This window comes from Octopus bimaculoides, chromosome 1, assembly GCF_046866305.1.
Source record: "Octopus bimaculoides isolate indiv1 chromosome 1, ASM4686630v1, whole genome shotgun sequence".
NCBI classification, from domain to species: Eukaryota; Metazoa; Mollusca; class Cephalopoda; order Octopoda; family Octopodidae; genus Octopus; species Octopus bimaculoides.
Genome location: NC_142928.1, coordinates 184,341,823 through 184,361,004, shown reverse-complemented (window position 1 = coordinate 184,361,004; position 19,182 = coordinate 184,341,823). Strand labels below are relative to the sequence as shown.

Sequence of the window (19,182 nt, the reverse complement as noted above, 5' to 3'; positions counted from 1 at the left end):
TATTATTAAAATTATTTATTGTAAACAGTTTTAATTACTTCCAATTTTTCCTTTTCTGTTTTTTCCCTATCCCTTTCTGTTTAGGTTTCGTAACAAATTTACTTTTATTACCGGTTTTCTTTTTCCATTTTGGCTGTCGCTTCTGTTTCCAATCAGATTTTTTCATCCACTGTTCCCTGCCCATTTCCCATTTCATCTGTTTGGCACTTGACTTGTCTTTGTTCACAACTGCCTGGCTTCCAATGTTACTCACAATGTTATCTTCTAGCATATGGGAAAATTCCTCGGCAGCCACAAAAAACTTAGACGGATCATGGGGATTCTTTTCAGATTCTTTTTTAAGCCTTTTCAGTTTTTTAATTTTGGGTTTACAAAATTTCTCATAATCATCCTCTCCATCACTATCATCAGAAAATTTGACATTTTCTTCATCAAACTCACCGTTACTATTTTCATTATCACTATCTCCACTAAAATCTTTATATTCTGCCATAAAATCTTCTCCAAAGTCAACGTCATCATCTGATTCCTCATCAGAGCCCTCACTGCTACTGAAACCGGTTTCCAAGCTTCGCTTTTTCTCACTTTGTTTTCCAAGTTCCCCATAAAAATCAAATGTTGTTAATTCCTTATCATCTGCATTTCTTTCATATTGGTCAAGAATTTGGTCAAATTCATCATCACTAACTTCTTCATCCTCACTGAAAATCCCCTTATCAGTACTAACAGCCTTTCTGTGCAAGAAATACTGATAGAGATATTTCTCCTCAACAGGAATTTTATTCGCTTTTTCAAGATATTTTCTATCATTTGCAGGAATTAGTTTAATACCTGTTGGTATATACCGATTCTTTTTAGGTTCAGAAGACTTCTCTTTAATTTGTTTTGGATTTTTGAAAACAAATCTGTCAAGGAAACGTATCAAGGTGTAATCTTGCAAAGGATTACCTTCATGGTCAATAAATTTATTGTTTAGTAATGTTGAAGCATAAAGAGAGACAGTTGGGTGAAAATGAAATGATAGTAAGTATAATTCCCAAAATAGTGTTGTCTCTGCTTGGCAATAAAGAGGGTTACGGTGATGTGGCATATAATATATGTTAGTGGGAACATATTTTAAATTTTTACGATGTATCCAAGAAGAAATCTGTCCAGACGACTTAGAATCATCCTCATCATCCTTATTTGTCAACTCTGAATCTGATGTTGCTTGTTGTGGAGACTCTGTATCACTGCCTAACTCAACATCTTTATAGCATTCTTCATCCTCACTATCCATCAAGTTTTCAGCATTTTGTTTCAGGTTCAGCAATTTAGGTTTCTCACGAAAGACTTCAGATAAGAGACAAAGAGAACCACAAATGAACGGAGGATACTGATAAAGACATATCTGAAGAAGTCTTTTAATAAAAGCTTTTATTCTGGCTTCTGAGTGGTCATTCTTAATGGCTCTGAAGACAAGATTTAAGAAGTGCATGTGTCGGTTTGAATTCTTCAAGGCCGGGTCACACATTTTACGATAAAGAACCATATAAAATCGATCAGATAAACTTTCTGATTCCATTATTTGATACAGCAACATCAATACTTGTAAGCTTGTATTAAAGTTCACAAGATGTACAGTTTTGTACAATAGTTCAGTATGTTCTGCAATGAACTCTCGATTTTCATGTATAATTTTAAAAGCAAAGTTGATACCACAAAGGATAGCACTAAGCATTCGATTGTCCATTTCTCCTTTTTGAATGTATTTTTGGAAAAATTTCAAGTAAACGTTGACAAGTTTCTCGGCTATTTTGCTTTCACCTTCTTTTAACCGAAGATTAGAGAGGAAGCAAAAGGAGTAATAGAGGCCCCTGTCTTTCATACCAGAACGACACAGAAGCATTTCTACCTCATCGATAACCTTTAATTTTTTCAATGGACAACGTTTCAAAAATTTAGACAAGACGTATATTGTTTTTGATGCTACTTTGTAACTAGGGTCACCAATTTTATTTACAAGAGCTGATAGTAAAATACTCTCTTGTTCAGAAGTGTAAACAAGAATTTCACTAACAATACTCAATACTTTTTCTTTGCAAGCATCTACATTGTCTTGTAGCAGACTAACTAATGACTCAGTGAAAACACCAAAACGTTTCTTTAATTCATTTTCAAAGTACCACAAGGCAAGTTGCTTCTTTCGAATAGAATTACTTAATTCATCAGTTTTGTGTTCATGAAATGACATTAAAGTTCTGTCTGGTGGCAAAATATATTTGATAAAAAGATCTTTCAAAACAATACCAGCTTTAATGTTAACATGGCGACTTTTTTTCTGTGTCATCGCAATAAGATTATCCAAAGAATCAAGATTGTGGACAGGTGATTGAGTTACATAAAGCTGGAAAGCTGCTTCTTTGTCACTCAAAGTTCCAGATGCAATAACCTTTTCAAACCAACTGCTTTCAGAAGGTTCCCTTTTAGCTCTCAGGTTCTTATAATTTTCTACATCCTTCTGGAAAATTTCTGCAGCTTCTAACTCCAAAGATTTCACACTGGTACGCTCAGTCTTATTGGTGTTATCTCTACTCTTATTGTCAATATTTTTCTTTTTTAGGTAATCATACCAAACGGTCCCTGCTTCAATAACTAATCGTATAAATTCTTTCTTACCACTTTTCTCACCAGTTTTCCTTTTTCTAACTGATTTTGTAGTACTTGAAATCTCATTATCTTGGACTTTTTCAGAAGAAACTTTATTTAATTTCACAACACCCTCATCTGTTTGATGTTTATATTTGTTCTTTGATTTTTTTTTACTTGGTCCTTTACTGTCTGTAGGATCCTTTGATGTATTAGCTGATACTTTTTCCATTTGGGATGCAGAAGGCTGCACAGTTCCTTTTTTCTTTGGCATCATGTCACCCCAGTTAAAATCATCAGGCAGTGATTGTGCAGATACATTACTTTTCTTACTAGATGGAGCTGATGTACTGAGGCCGAGATTTTTTATAAATGCTTGTACATCAGAGACAATTTCATCAGAGTCATCTTTCACAAGACTTTTATCCATTTTGGTAGCTTTCTTTTTTATTTTCAATTTTTCTTGCATTTTTAATTGATGAACTGTATACAAAGAAGGGAAAAAGATAAAATAAATATAATAATGTAACAAATTATTCTGCATTACTTGAACAGTTTAGAAAAATTCGTTTCCATAAATGAAACAAAAGGAACATGTAAAACCTTACAGACACTTTATGTTGGACATTTACATCGACTTTACCAAGTGAAAGCAGGATTATAGGATGCATGAGTGAATGGTAATGCTACATGGTAGTGAGACATGGGCAGTGAATGCAGAGGATATGCAAAGACTAAAGAAGAATGATGCTGGTATGCTCTACTAGATGTACAATGTCAGTGTACATGTGGGACAGAGCACTAATGTATTGAGAGATAAGTTAAGCATAAGAGGAATTATATGTAGTGTGCAAGAGAGGAGACTGTGCTGGTTTGGTCATGTGATGTGGATGGAGGAGGACAATTGCAAAAACTGGAGAGAAGTTGTGGAAGAGGGAAACTCAGGAAGACATGGGATGAAGTATTGAAGGATGATCTCAAAATACTAAACCTTACAAAGGAAATAACAGAGGACTGAGGTATGTGATGCATTGCTGTACTCAAGAAGACCCGCCCACCACAACAGAATTGAGATCCTAAAACCAAAGTGCCACATGCAAGGCATTGGTGTGGGTGCTGGTGCCATGTAAAAAGCACTGGTGCCACTTAAAAAGCAATGATGATGATAGGTAAATCCAAGCCAGCTGAAGTAGATGTTGATGATGATTTTATGCTGTCTCAGTCTTTTATCATCTCGCATGTGAAGTCATGCCTCTCCCATTGGCACTAGCCCCTAACATTACAAAACATGTTATGACTAACAATTCGTTATTCATGTACAAATTCTGTACTGCAAACATAAGCAAGTGAATGTTAAATGATGATGATGATGATCCCATGTTGAGAGGCTGAAGTATGATAGAGGGACAAGTACAGGTGTTTTACTATAGAGGAGATACATGTTAACCATGCATTATAAAAAGGGCAGGTGGGAGTAAGTGGAAAGAAGATAAAGATGGAAGAAGTTCAGGGAGTTTTTCTCTATAGTTAACCTGTATAGTAGATTTCAATGGCTCTTGCAGGCCCAACAGACTGGTATAGTCAAAGTAATTTCAATTTGAACTTCTGTAAGTGGGTGGGGAAGAAGGATTAGAGAGCTGTGGTTCTCAGGAGAAAGGATTGAGCAATTGAGATAAGACACAGAAGGAATAATGACAGGTGAATACATTGGGAGGGACTAAAGTGAATCTGGAGATGGGAGCAGTGCCCATGGCATTCACAGGCTTAATTAAAACGGCGGGATTGATGCTATTAAATTTCTTCTTGAACCGAGTTTGTCAACACTTGTAGAAACAGACATAAGCAAAAATGAAATGCCCAAGAAGGAAGGACCAGGTGCAATGAATACTGTGTTGCCTGTGAGGTGGACACAAGGATGGACAGACATCGGACTTAGGAAGCACCAAACTGGAATTTCTGTTTTGACGGGGATTTTTTAGATGCTTTTCACATTACCCTGGGAAAGGCTCTGGACTATCTTTTGAGCAAAAAGAATTTGCAAAACATAATGCCCCCTGACTGATTTTGTGGGCACTACATACAATGACTTTTTTTTTGAGGCACTATGCACTTCAAAACTATAAGAGAAGCCTCTACAGTAAAAAAAAGGAAATAGTTTCAAATGATAAGATGTGATTAAAGGGAGATTTCACTGTTGTTTCTAGCATATCCCATGACCACCGTCTTAATGTTTTTCTATATTTTCTCCCCATTAATGGCATAAACTCATTTTTATGCTATTAAAAATAATTTTTTTGAAAATTTATGATTTTCATCAACCCCTAAACCTTACCGGTCATAGGATATGCTTGAAACAATAGCCAAACTTCCCTTAAATTACACTTTTCCGTCTGAAAATATTTTACTTATTTTTTTTATCGAAAAGGCTTCTCTTACAGTTTCTAAATGTGTGGTGCCTCCAGAATCGGTCTGGAGAGGGGGAAGATGGTGAGGAAATCATCTTTCGCAATTTTTTTTTTTTTTTGCTGAAAGATGCTCCAGAACATTTCCAAGGGCACCGTGGAAAAAAAAATCTGAAAACTCCCCGTCAAAACAGAGAAATTCCAACCTGTTGGTGCTTCTTAAGTCTGACGTCCACCCAAGAATGATATGAGGAGGAACGACATAAGAGTTGAGAATATCTGAGTAAGTGAGGTATGGGCCTAACAAGCTGTGAGGAGCAGAGGCCATTAAAATAGTGAGATAGAGGTTCTAACATGTTGGCAATGATCAAATTATAAAAGCAGCACGTGTGTTTTACAGAGGATTAGAAGCTAATCATTAATTGAGTATTTTCTGGTTTTCAAGAGAAAACGTAATTTCTAGAATTCAGTTTTAGGGTACTATTCAAGAAGAGTGGTCCCAGTGCAGGCACTCGCACACTTGTGCATCCGAGCTAGCGAGTCGTGACTAGTCGATCCTACGACTACCTAGCGCGAGTGCGCGTCATGCGCAAAACATGTATGAGGGTTTTTTTCTAAATAAAGTAAATTATTCTTTTTAAACAAAGTAAATAAATTATACCCTACCTGTTTTTGGTAAAGAGTCCATTAAAAAGTCGGTCTTTCAAAAATCTACTTTTACCTTTCGAGAGGTAAAAGAATAAATAAAAATATTCAAGGGAAATAACTGAACGACTTACCAGTATTATCCGTACTACTTTTTCTCTAAAACAGCATGCGACGGAATTTTAACAGGCAGAAAAGAATCTAAAACAGCATGCGACGGGATTTTTTTTTTATAAAAGTTTTAAATGTTTTTTTAGTTTACAGTACCATTCTTTTCCATCTATTCTGTCACCACGTGTAATAAGTCCGCATGGTACTAGATAGTCGTCGCAGGTAAACTTATTTCTAATAAGTCGACGACGCGCACAACATTCTGTATCTTGAGCTACTGCTTAAATCACAGATTTTCCATTTTTCCTCTAATATTAATTCACGAGTGAGGATTTCGTTTTCAGCAACAATACGATGTTGTGCAGCCGGTCTTCCACGAGGCATTTTCGATTTCTCATAAGAAACTATGATATTGAATCACGTGTGTGATTTATATATAAACAGTTAACGTCAATCAAATCACGTGATTTATTTATAAACAAAGTAGTACGGATAATACTGGTAAGACGTTCAGTTATTTCCCTTGTATTTTATTTACTTTTTTAACCTCTTGAAACTGGAAGATTACCCTACTGTTGTTCAATGGTATCAGTACATGAAGGACATTACAAGTAGTTATCTTTTGCGTAACCCCTACCAAAATAGGTGAACTTGGGCACATCGTAGAAATAAATGAATCTATGATGTGCAGATAGTCGTTATAGGATCGACTAGTCACGACTAGATAGCGCGGATGCGCGCACCGGGACCACTCTTCTTGAATAGTACCCAGTTTTAGTTCTTACGGATATGTAGTTAACATGAAAGTTCAGACAGAAACAAGTAATAAATTGCTAAAATATAGAAATGGCAAAGCAACATTGCAAAAGAGACATTAATAATAAGTAATAACAATGAATTATAATTTCATCGCATCAAAGCAATGTAACTGTGTTATACTTAATATTCCACGAATACCTGTCGTTTTGCGTTCATATAAATCAACTTATATTTTTGCTTTTAAACGTGTTTTAGCGTAAAATTTCTTGGTTCATGAGTATAAAATAAAATACAAAGCAGAAGAACGTGAGGAAAATAAGCTAATAATAATATAATAAATATTTAAAACGTATCGAAAGAAAGGTATTGTAAGTCGAGACGATATACAGAATGAAAAAAGAAATACAATACCTTCCGGAGATGTTGATGACAAATTCAAAAGACACTTGTCTGTGGATTAGTTCAAGAGATATATTTCAATATACTGATTGGTATATTAGAGAAATGTTATGCTTTTTTTAAACCGTTCATTTCATCAAATTAACTGAAACATGTGCTTCGAGTTATTCTAAGACACCGCGTGTCAGATAGGAAGGGCAGATAATTCAAGCGGTGAATATGAGAAAAGATAAACAAAATAACATTATTCCATCCTTTCTCAGAACTTACATGTTCGTGACGAATGAACATGATGTTTATTTATTCTGAAACTAACTGACCCCGTGCCGTCAAAAATGATGGCTAATTGGGCAAATTTTACCGCTAATTGTAATTTTTTATATATAAAAACGGTGAAAAAAAATCAAACAGCGCTTCGAACTCTGTTTATGTGCATATGTATACATTTATATGTACACATATGCAGTCTGTAGCGAACGCGGTTTTCTTACACTTTGTCACAGCCCTCTTCTTTTTAAGTGTGTTTATATATATGTATGTGTAAATGCGCATGTATCAGTAATTCTATTTTCTGTGAATCTTTCTAAATATACAAAAACATATGCACACTCACTTAAATATTATATACAAATATATTTTATACAAACACACACACACACACAAACATTCACATACCTCCCTTTTACACCCACACACATACACGCACACAGAGTTGAAGCGCTGTTTGATATTTTTTTCACCATTGAATTTTCACCATCCCACTTCCATCGATGGATATCACCCCTTCCTTCGTCAGTCATCTCTTGTGATGGACAAACACACAAGAGAATTATATATTAGTGGACTAGCTGACCCCGTACCGTCAAAAATAACGGCTAATTGTAGTATTTTGTATATGAATAAGGTACAAAACCAAGTTTTTAGTTTAATAATTCTTTTATTACCAAATATTTTGTGAAAATCTATCCGCAACTAACATCCCTTGACTGCCTGTTTCCTTCAAAAAAAATTTTAAGTTTCCTTTCCTTCTTGCACGACTTAAGGCCACATAAAGCTGGCCGTGACTAAATACGGGAGCTGGCAAGTAAATACCAAATACACAGAGTTGAAACGCTGTTTGATTTTTCTTTTCAGCGTTGAATGCTCACCGTCTCACTTCCGTTGCACACACACACAAACATTCACATACCCCCATTTTACATACACACACAAAATTGAAACGCTGTTTGTTCTTTTTTTTTCACCGTAGAGTTTCCATCACCCCTTTCCTTTCTCATTCATATGTTGTGACGGAGAAAAACACAAGAGTATTATATCACCATCCCACTTCCATTGCACATACACACACACACAAATATTCACATACCACCATTTTACATAAAAACATCCCCTGTACATACACACACATATACTCACACAGAGTTGAAACGCTGTTTGATTTTTTTTCACCCTTCCTTTCTCATTCATATGTTGTGATGGAAAAAGACACAAGAGTATTGTATATTAATAGATGTCCTGGCGGACGTAAAGAATGTGGACCCCATTTTCGAGTACGAAGATTCTGATTCTGCAAAAAGAAAACGGCATTTAAAATTTTTTTTTTTTTTTTTGGCACTGTCATGGTATTAGCTGTCAGAAGCGAAAGTAGAAAAATCTAAACAAGGAATGTTACTGCTGGTTTGAGTTGAAATCTGTTTCTTTGGCTACTGACTGGCCGGAGCTATCTATCTATCTATCTGTCTGTTTATCTCTCTATCACTCGTCCACCTTCGTTTGTTTCCGTAGAATTTATCAAATTAGAAAAAAAAACTTTTTGGCTACTTCCATCATGCTAGCGCCACACGAGGGGCATATTTTGGGGTATTTAAAAGTCCATGTCTCTTAAGCCAATTAATACTATTTTCTGTTGTAGCGGTGGCGATGGTAATATCGCGGTGATTAATTCCAACTTTGGATTACGCGTGGTGCTGATTGGTGTATGTGATTTGTTTTTAAAAACAATAATGAATAATGCAAAAATATATTTATTTATAAAGTTTAAACTGAACATGAAATGAAATATATTTATTTATAAAGTTTAAACTGAATTACATTTGTTTAAATTCTACGGAAACGCATTTTCTAATTTGATAAATTCTACGGAAATGCATTTTCTAATTTGATAAACTCTACGGAAACAAACGAAGGTGGACGAGTGATAGATAGAGAGAGAGAGAGAGAAAGAGACAGAGACAGACAAGACAAGATAGCTCCGGCCAGTCAGTAGCCAAAGAAACAGATTTCAACTCAAACCAGCAGTAACATTCCTTGTTTGGATTTTTCTACTTTCATTTCTGACAGCTAATACCATGACGGTGCCTTTTTTTCATATATAGAAAGATATACAAACATCAATGTGCATAACAAAAATAATGTGGAAAACTGTAGAACTTATTCCTAAACGCGGCAGTGACTGCGCAGTAAGAAGTTCACTTTCCAACCACATGGTACTGGCTTCAGTCCCACTGCGTGGCACCTTGGACAAATGTCTTGGCGGAGGTAAAAACAATGGACTTTGGGATTTTTTTTTTTTTTTTTACAGGAACCCACTATATTGAGTGCGGAAATTCCGAATCTGCAAAAGAAATCTGCATTTCAAAATTTTAATTCCCCACCACCCGACTATTTCTTAAATTTTCACTTTTAAAAAATAGTTTTGGCGAAATACGCAGAAAAATACGGAGATTATGATGCTGAAAAAAAAATTTGTAAAATTCATTTTTTCAAAAAAAAAGAAAATAATAAATAAATAAACACCTCTCCCCATCGTCCTATGACAAGAAGTGAAATTAAAGTGTTTTCTCTACTTATGTTTCACGTACGCATAGAATTATAAAATAGCAGACGCAAAAAGTGGTGAGTAAACCTGACATGCTAGAAACACGTTTTCAAAATTTTAATACGAATTACCAAAGAAAAAATTTCAAAATTTAAATCCACCCCAACCGGAAATCTGAGAAACTAGAAACAAAAGCCAAACCGGGGATTAACTTTCTAAATACGAATTACCAAAATAGAAGAAACTTTTTTTAACTGTCATTTTGTTGCGTGTGTGTGAGCAAAATATCTAATTTTTACATACCTCTCTTAATTCCAAAAGACCCTGACCACAACATGTTGGGTTATGTTCGTCATTAGTAAAGAAAACACTTTAATTTCACTTCTTGTCATGAGAGGAGGGGTGTTTATTTTATTTATTTATTATTTTGAAAAATTAAAATTTTACAGAATTTTTTTTTTTTTCAGAATCATAATCTCCGTATTTTTCTACGTATTTCGCCAAAAAAAAAAATTTTTTTTTAAGTGAAAATTTAAGAAATTTAGTGGTACGGAGATTTAAATTTTGAATTGCAGATTTTTTTGCAGATTCGGAATCTCCGCACTCGATATAGTGGGTGGATCTTTCCGAACTGACGGGCACCACTTTTCATTTATGTTTTATGTAGTGTTTTTGGTATCGACACACTTTCAAACTTCGTTTTATGTTACAAAACAGAAACTGTGTTATAGAATAGAAATTTTTGTTAAGAAGGCTAAGAGAAAAAGATGTTTTATATGACACATTCTACCAGTATCCCAAGTTTGAAAGTGTTTCGTTAAGAAAACAAGTGGTGCCCATCAATTCAGAAAGATCCTAGTGGGTTCCTGTAAAAAAAAAAAATCGAAAGAACATCCCAGAGGGGTGCGGTCCATTGTCTTTACCTCCGCTAAGTGTCTTCTACTATAAGCTTCAGGCCGATCAAAGCCTTGTGAGTAGAATTGGTAAGCGGAAACTGAAAGAAGACCGTCGTGTGTATATGTTTGTGTGGCTGTGTTAGTTCTCCACAGTGTTGGTTTATTTACGTTCCCGGTGGAATTAATACCATACTTTAAAAATAAGTACTGGGGGCGATTTGTTCGACTACACTTTTCAAGGCAGTTCCCCCAGCATGGCTGCAGTCTGAGAGAGACAAAGATAAATTCCGTGAATGCAAAGATAAATTCCGTGAATGCAAAAAATCGAAAAATCAAAATATAATGGTGCAAGGGAAATAACTCGAGATGTTTACGTTTCCTATATCTTTAAAAATGTATTAAAATCTATATGGCTTGAATATTCAAGTTTTATATCTAAATATATAACTATTTATAAATGTTTCGCGGTTTATTTACATGTCTATCTATTAGTCTCTATGTCTCATCTATCAATCAACATATATTTACTTGTATAGGTAGATTAAAATATTAGAAAAGTTGTTTTAACTTCAGGCGACAACTGCAACATTTTAAGTAACAGTTGTATTTATAATATTCTTCCAGATCATGTATTTTAGCCATATTAATACTTGATCCGCTAAATTATAGTTTTGCTATTAGATCATTCCAACTGGTGTAGAACTGCCTTGGAAATATCTCTGGTCTTCGTCCTGTTTAGGATTCCAGGTTGTTGGCACTCCGTCGCTTACGACGTCGAGGGTTCCAGTTGATCCGATCAACGGAACAGCCTGCTCGTGAAATTAACGTGCAAGTGGCTGAGTACTCCACAGACACGTGTACCCTTAACGTAGTTCTTGGGGATATTTAGCGTGACATAGTGTGACAAGACTGGCCCCTTTGAAAATACAGGTACAACAGAAACAGGAAGAAAGAGTGAGAGAAAGTTGTGGTGAAAGAGTACAGCAGGGTTTGCCACCATCCCCTGCTGGAGCCTCATGGAGCTTTAGGTGTTTTCGCTCAATAAACACTCACAACGCCCGGTCTGGGAATCGAAACCGCGATCTTATGACCGCGAATCCGCTGCCCTAACCACTGGGCCATTGCGCCTCCACAGGATTCCAAGTAAAAGTGATGAAAAGATCAGGACGTCCATTATTACGAACATAAGTCATAGCATCTAAGTCAGTGTCCTCTGATGCATATATCTTGAGTTTTCTATAAAAGTGGAAGGGAGCTATACAAAGTTTTCCAAGCTCTCACCCAGCGATATCATTTTTAACGCCATCTCGTAAATGCATGTATGATAAACATTTCTTTCTTTACTTTGGCACTACGGCCATAACATAGAGGGGACAGCAAAAGGACAGACAAAGCAATACATTGGGGTACATGGCTGTCAAATAGCTACATGTGTGACCGAGAAGGAAAGAGGGGAATAGAGGGGGAAAATTAAAGGAAGGAGAGAGTTCAGTGAGAGAAAGTGTGATGCAAATAAGAAAATAGGGAGGAGTAAAGGAGAGAGAGAGACAGACAGACAGACAGACAAATTGGTGGGAGAGAAAAACAGGAAGTTCTTTTATAGGGTGTATGTGTGTGTGTACACGCAAGTGTATTTTCCGTTTTATCTGATGTGTACTCTCGCTTTTAAACCTTAATTCCTGCATTATACGAGGGTTGGCTGAAAAGTTCCTAGGCTGACCAAAATACTTTCTTGAAATGTGACCAAATGAGGTTTACTTTTCAACATAATGCCCTTTGGTGTCCACACACACTTCTTCCATTGGTATTGCAGTGCTTGCATCTCATCGGTGAAGACAATTTCATGCTGTTGCTCAAAAAAGCCATCAACAGCAGATATAGATATGACATCATCATGACTGTGGTTCTGGTTCCCAGCCAAGTGTTTTTCCATTTGAGGAAGAGATGATAGTCAAGTGGGACAAAATCAGAAGAACAGGTGAGTGATCAACCAGTTCAAAGCCATAGTCATGTACAGCAGCCATTCAAACCAAGGACTTGTATGCTGGAGCATTGTTCTGGTGAAACAAGACCCTTTTTGTCAGTTTTCCAAGGTGTTTGGTCTTGATAGCTTTCATAACTGCCTCATCAGTTGGCATAGTAATCTCCATTGATGGCATGGCCCTTATGAAAATAGTCAATAAATACAATGTCTTTTGCATCCCAAAAAACTGAGACTATCAGATGAAACGCCCTTAGTCTTCTTCGGAGCAGGTGAGGAGGGGGTGTTTCCACTGCATGGATTGTCTCTTTATCTTCAGTTCAAAGTGATGAAGCCAACACTCATCCTGGGTTCAAAAACATTCAAGGAAGGAAACCAGATGGAACTGCCTCAAATGATGTCAGATTTTCCCATGATGTAATCAGCCTGGTGCACTTTTGATCAGGTGTCAGAAGATGTAGCACCCACTGAACAGAAACCTTCATCATGCCAAATTCATTGTGCAGAATATTCTCAACTCTCTCATGGGGTATGTTAATAGCATTGGCTATTTGATTTATAGTCAAACACCAGTTATCCATCACCATGTGGTCCATGCAATGAATGCTTTCCTTAGGAGTGGCAGTTGCAAGACGTCTAGACCTTGGGTCATCTACAAGCCTCTTCCTTCCCTCTTAAATCCAGCTGTCCACTTATGCACAGTTGACAAAGATGGAACATCATCCCCTAATGTAACAACATTAGGGGATAATATCAGCATGAATGTCATGGACCAAAGCATTTTTCTGCAGGTACTTGATAAACACCACAATACCAAACTTTGTCAACTTTCAAGAGAAGTTGCTACTACTACTGTTATTATTATTAACATTATCATTCAGTAGTTTTATTTTTATCACATGCTTTCACTACACTATTGTGTGCAGCTCTGTGTGCCTTGGGTATGTGCTGTGGTTTGTTGTGATGCTCTTATGGTTACTGTATTGAAAGTGTTTTGCGAATGATATGTGCAGTGCCCAGTAGTGCAATTTTCTGTATGTTATATATATTTGTAAGTCCTGTTGTTTTTGTTATGATTTTGTCTGAATATTTTTTTATTATACCTAAGGCACCTACTATTATAGGAATTGTTTCTGTTTTTAGATTCCACATTCGAGTTACCTCTATTTCCAGGTCTTTGTATTTTGAAAGTTTTTCCATTCCTTTTCGAGAAACGTTGTCATCTGTTGGTACTGATATCATTATTATGATTATAAAGATTGACATAACTCTTCACAAAGGTAAATAGACAATAAAAAGAGCACAATGCGATTTATAACAGATTGTTTATTTAACTGTTTGAACAATATTTTGAGAGATTATCTGTCTCTTTCAGGTTCAAAACATGAGCTGTTCCCAGTATTGCCACCAACTGAGTACTTCCAATGAAGTTTGGTATTGGCAGCTTTTGGTGCCAGAATATTGTTTTGTTTGAGATGGTCCCAAGTGGACTGATCACAATATGTACCACATTCACTTTTGAGGCTCTTAATCCCTCCCTCAAAATTACTGGCCTTGTATCAAAATTTAAAACCATTATTATTATTATTATTATTATTATTATTATTATTATTAAAGGGAGCAAGCTGGCAGAATCGTTAGCATGCCAGGCAAAATGCTTAGCAGTATTTCGTCTGCTGCTACGTTCTGAGTTCAAATTCCACCGAGGTCAACTTTTCCTTTCATCCTTTCGGAGTTGATTAAATAAGTACCAGTTATGCACTGGAGTCGATGTAATCAACTTAATCCCTTCTCCCAAATTTGAGGCCTTGTGCTTCCAGTAGAAAGGATTATTATTATTATCATTATTATTATTATTATTATTATTATTATTATTATTATTATTACCATCATCGTTGTTGTTGTTGTAACTGGATTCTAAAGAAATGTTCCCCACCATCATCACCAACAACAACAGCAACTAAAATCAAGGAAAAATAAAGTGATTGGAAGCAAATATGTCCTCTCATATGTAGTCACAAACCAAAGATGTCTAAATGGCAGATAGTGGAAGGGCATTCTAAATGGAAGAGGGGACAATCTGGTGACTGAAGCTTCCTACCAAACAAAACAACATTAAAAGAAATAATAATAAAAAAGGTCAAGCAGTCTGACCGTTTGATAAGCCAACAATCACATCAACAACAGCATCAGAAAAAGAAGATTCAACAACTGGAGATATAAACCGAAAACAGCAGCATCAAGAACAGAAACAATGACAACAAGAGTACTCAGAGAGTGCAAACCTCTGCCAAGGCAACACCAATGAAATAAGCTCAACTGCTACCACAAATGAGAAAACTAAAAATGAACCCAACTGCTCTCAAAAATTAAGTAAAAAAAAACGGAAAATAATCCAGAATCCTTGTCTGGCACTGGATCGATCCTAAAATCTAATCAGTTCGTGCCAGTCACGAGGCCAAACATCCCTGAAAGTTTCATTTGAATCCATCCAGCAGTTCTTTAGATATCTTGTCCACGGATGAACAAGCAAACATGACTGAAAACAATATCTCCACCTTCGCTGTTGTTGTTGGCACTCCGTCGCTTACGACGACGAGGGTTCCAGTTGATCCGATCAACGGAACAGCCTGCTCGTGAAATTAACATGCAAGTGGTTGAGCACTCCACAGACATGTGTACCCTTAACATAGTTCTTGGGGATATTCAGCGCGACACAGTGTGACAAGGCTGACCCTTTGAATTACAGGCACAACAGAAACAGGAAGTAAGAGTGAGAGAAAGTTGTGGTGAAAGAGTACAGCAGGGTTCGCCACCATCCCCTGCTGGAGCCTCGTGGTGTTTCCACTCAATAAACACTCACAACGCCCGGTCTGGGAATCGAAACCGCGAATCCGCTGCCCTAACCACTGGGCCATTGCGCCTCCACAGGATTCCAAGTAAAAGTGATGAAAAGATCAGGACGTCCATTATTACGAACATAAGTCATAGCATCTAAGTCAGTGTCCTCTGATGCATATATCTTGAGTTTTCCCCGGTCTGGGAATCGAAGCCGCGATCCTATGACCGCGAGTCCGCTGCCATAACCACTGGGCCATTGTGCCTCCACAGGATTCCAAGTAAAAGTGATGAAAAGATCAGGACGTCCATTATTACGAACATAAGTCATAGCATCTAAGTCAGTGTCCTCTGATGCATATATCTTGAGTTTTCCCCGGTCTGGGAATCGAAGCCGCGATCCTATGACCGCGAGTCCGCTGCCATAACCACTGGGCCATTGTGCCTCCACTCACCTTCGCTAAGGCAGAGGTAATAAGCACAGCAACATCAAAAGGCACATCAAGAATAACAGCCACAAATGCTACAATAATTACAACCACAGCAATAACAACTCACATTCAAACCTCTCAACTATACAGCTTTCTGAAAGAAGATATAGAGTTAATGGAGTACGTTCTCTCTAACAAAGATGAAATTCTTAATTCAAGTGAAAATATGAACAGGGTAAATAACTATTTTCCCAAATTTTTGCTTAAATAGCTATACTAAAATAAATAGTGTAAAAATACATTGCTTATGGTCAGTATGGAAGCTAGAAGACCGACTCAACATTATCAGATTACAAACTGGTTCAACCTCCTCTTTTTGATCAGTCTGGATGAAGCAGTGTAACAACTATTTCAGAAAAACCTGTGCCTAGAGATGAATATGGTTTTCTAGACTCGGATAATAAATTCAGTCTAGGAAAACTGTATTTACCTCTAAGTCCCCAAACATGAGCAGCAGTTTGGGTGGTGAAAGAGGTATCAGATAAGTGGATATTTCTGCATTGAGGAGAGAAAGAAGAGTCAGAATTTTTTAGATATATAGTCACTGCTGCAAGCATTACCAATAGAGTTTGAGGGCAGCTGGATTGGCATTTTGGGCATGCTCAAGAATTATGTGAGAGTACCCAATAAGAGAGGGGATGCAAACCTTCCCAGACACTTCCAACTGTTTGACAACTTTTTGCCTTGATTTCTTGAACGTATTAATATGGACTTAGAGAAATCACAATAGGGCATCCTAGTCATATTTAGATAGTCTAAGATTTCCATAGTTTCAGATAGGGGCTACAAGGACCACAAATTCATAACATGTACAATCAACTTAGAATAGACCTATAGACAGGAACTCAGATTCTGGAAGATGAGTGCATCTGTATTCTCCTGTCTTGGCAGCAATATACTGAAACAAGTAGCTGACTGAGTGCATTCCTTATCAAGAGAGAAGATGGGTATTGACACTACTAAGAGTGAATGGTAAAAAAATCTTCTCACCCATAACTCTGCTCAACACAGAGTTAATGATTTTGAAACTTGTTGTTAGTAATGTAGTGATGCACAAACCTATGTGACCATCGGTAGGTTTATGACAGCCTGTATCTGATGAGATAGACAATAAAGCAGGTTGGCAATAGATTTAGCTTTGGTGAGGCATCAGTCAATTTCAATAAGTCTAAAGCTTTTGACAGGGTCAACCGTCAACCACTACATAGTAGCTGTCCTAAGATGATGGAGAGATGACATGATATAAAACTTCATGCCCATAACTCTGCTCAACAAAGTTAATGATTAAATGCTTGTCATTAAACATAGGTTTACCAACCTTTCTCACTACAGCCATTTTATTGTGTTAGTGTTTGGTTCCATATCTTGGTGGAATTGTGTGTAAATGAACTTGCCAAAGCATTGGTGTTGGTACCATGTAAAAAAGCACTGGTGCATGTGTCATGTAAAAAGTTCTCAGTACACTCTGTAAAATAAGGGCATCCAGCTGTAGAAACCAAGCCAAAAACAGACTATGGGACTTGGTGTGGCCCCTGGCCTCGCTACATCCTGTCAAGCTGTCCAACCCATGCCAGCATGGAAAAACAGGCGTTAAATGACGATGATGATGACGTATGAATAGCAATTTCCAGATCATTATATAAATTTGCTGTTAATGTTGCCTGATTTTTTGAATTCATATAATCAGCATGACCGTACGGTAGCAAATTGATTTATGCTGAAACAAATGATGACTTAGCTGTGATAAATTAATTAAAACAGCTCCTTTAATTAGCTAAAAAGGCACAGGCTCAAGCAGTACTTGGGCTGACAGCAATCTGTTGCAGTTTTGTTGCTAAATTCTGTGTGTTAGATTTCACATGTTCTACAGAGGATGTCCTAAAGTGCCATGCACAAAATTCTCAGCTCTTGAAATACTTTTGTAACTTTTCCGTCAATTAAGTGTGTGTGTGTGTGAAAGAAATAATGGAGGAATGAAGAAGAAAGAAAATATGCATGAAAAAAGAAAAGAAAAGGAAAGAAAAACATGAAATGGAAGCAAGTTATGATGAAATAGTACTGAACATGAATTTAGTGTGTTTTATTAAGAAAAAACTAGTAAGACATTTTGATGTGTGGCACACCATGCAGCTTGTTCAGGCAACGTCAATTTGATGGAGGGAGTGAGCTAATTTACAGCACATACATTTGATCACTAAAAACAAATCATTTGTGCAGGTTGTTCAGCAATGGCTGAACACTCAGTACATCACCTTTGACAGAGGAGAGTCCATCATGTGTGTGTATATATATGTATGTATGTATACATATATATATATGTATATGTATGTGTATGTGTGACAATGATGATGATATGTATATATATATATGTATGTATGTATATATATATATGTATATGTATATGTATGTATATGTATATATATATATATATATATATGTATATATATAAATATATATATGTATGTATATATATATATATATATATATATATATATATATATATATATACAACCACCACTTTTGAACCACCCAAAACTAAACAGGGAACAAGCTTACAGACAACGCATTTATGAAATAGATTGCACCAAACATAAAGATCACCCATACACCAGGAACAGAACACACCAACAACGTCCCAACACCAGGCATAACCACCCCATAACAACCCAAAACAACACTAGGATAAGAAACACACCACATGCTAGTCACTACTACCCTATGACCCAAAATTACTGGCCCCCACCGAACTCAAGAACAACACAAAATAACATCAGATCAAGAAACATCCCACATACTAGAGTTACACACATCACTAACCAAAACACCCATAGACACCCACACACATATAACAATCTAAGGCAACAATACTACCATTCCTCCGAACCAATCCCATATAACCTAACAGACAGCTCATGCAAACAAAATTACAAACAACATTTTTTAGCCCCAGGCCAGAGACAACAGGACACAGGCTGGAATCTAGTAATCAGAAAAAACCGAAGATAATCAATCTCTCAACCAAACCTCTCTCAAGCATAAAAATAGACATCCTCTCAAAAGGGCTAAAATTCACCCCAACTCCACGCAGAGCCAACCAAAATGAAGTGAAGGACAGTATAACAGAATTCTGTAGAAAATTAAGACTCACAGAAGCATCTACCAATCACAACACTGAAGATGACTCACTAGTCAAAAACAAAAGTGAGCACATCCC

At 36.6% G+C, this 19,182-nt stretch overlaps 1 protein-coding gene and 1 long non-coding RNA gene across 5 annotated transcripts; one reads left to right on the top strand and one right to left on the bottom strand.

Moving 5' to 3' along the window:
- On the bottom strand, positions 1 to 10,152 carry LOC106884443 (CCAAT/enhancer-binding protein zeta). 3 transcript variants are annotated; one of them, XM_089363700.1, is made up of 2 exons: positions 10,066 to 10,152; positions 1 to 3,111 (listed from the first exon to the last, which is right to left on the bottom strand). In XM_089363700.1, exons 1-2 carry the CDS (start codon positions 10,097 to 10,099, stop codon positions 35 to 37), a joined length of 3,111 nt encoding a protein of 1,036 aa, XP_089219826.1. In that variant the 5' UTR covers positions 10,100 to 10,152; the 3' UTR covers positions 1 to 34. The 3 variants fall into 3 exon arrangements, with proteins under 3 accessions (XP_089219826.1, XP_014791318.1, XP_089219835.1); XM_014935832.3 differs by lacking the exon at positions 10,066 to 10,152 and adding an exon at positions 6,957 to 7,130; XM_089363709.1 differs by lacking the exon at positions 10,066 to 10,152 and adding an exon at positions 5,810 to 6,863.
- On the top strand, positions 8,754 to 18,313 carry LOC128249451 (uncharacterized). 2 transcript variants are annotated; one of them, XR_008265582.2, is made up of 3 exons: positions 8,754 to 9,241; positions 13,813 to 13,919; positions 14,015 to 18,313. It is a non-coding gene; the product is annotated as an uncharacterized LOC128249451 (long non-coding RNA). The 2 variants fall into 2 exon arrangements; XR_008265577.2 differs by having other exon boundaries at positions 13,783 to 13,919.
- The last annotated feature ends 869 nt before the right edge of the window (positions 18,314 to 19,182 follow it).

Coding starts and splice junctions, on each gene's coding strand:
- LOC106884443 (XM_089363700.1), bottom strand. CDS start 10,099: ATGTTGTGGTCAGGGTCTTTTGGAATTAAGAGAG. Junction 3,112..10,065: donor GTCTTTTGGAATTAAGAGAG/GTATGTAAAAAT, acceptor CTTTGTATACAG/TTCATCAATTAAAAATGCAA.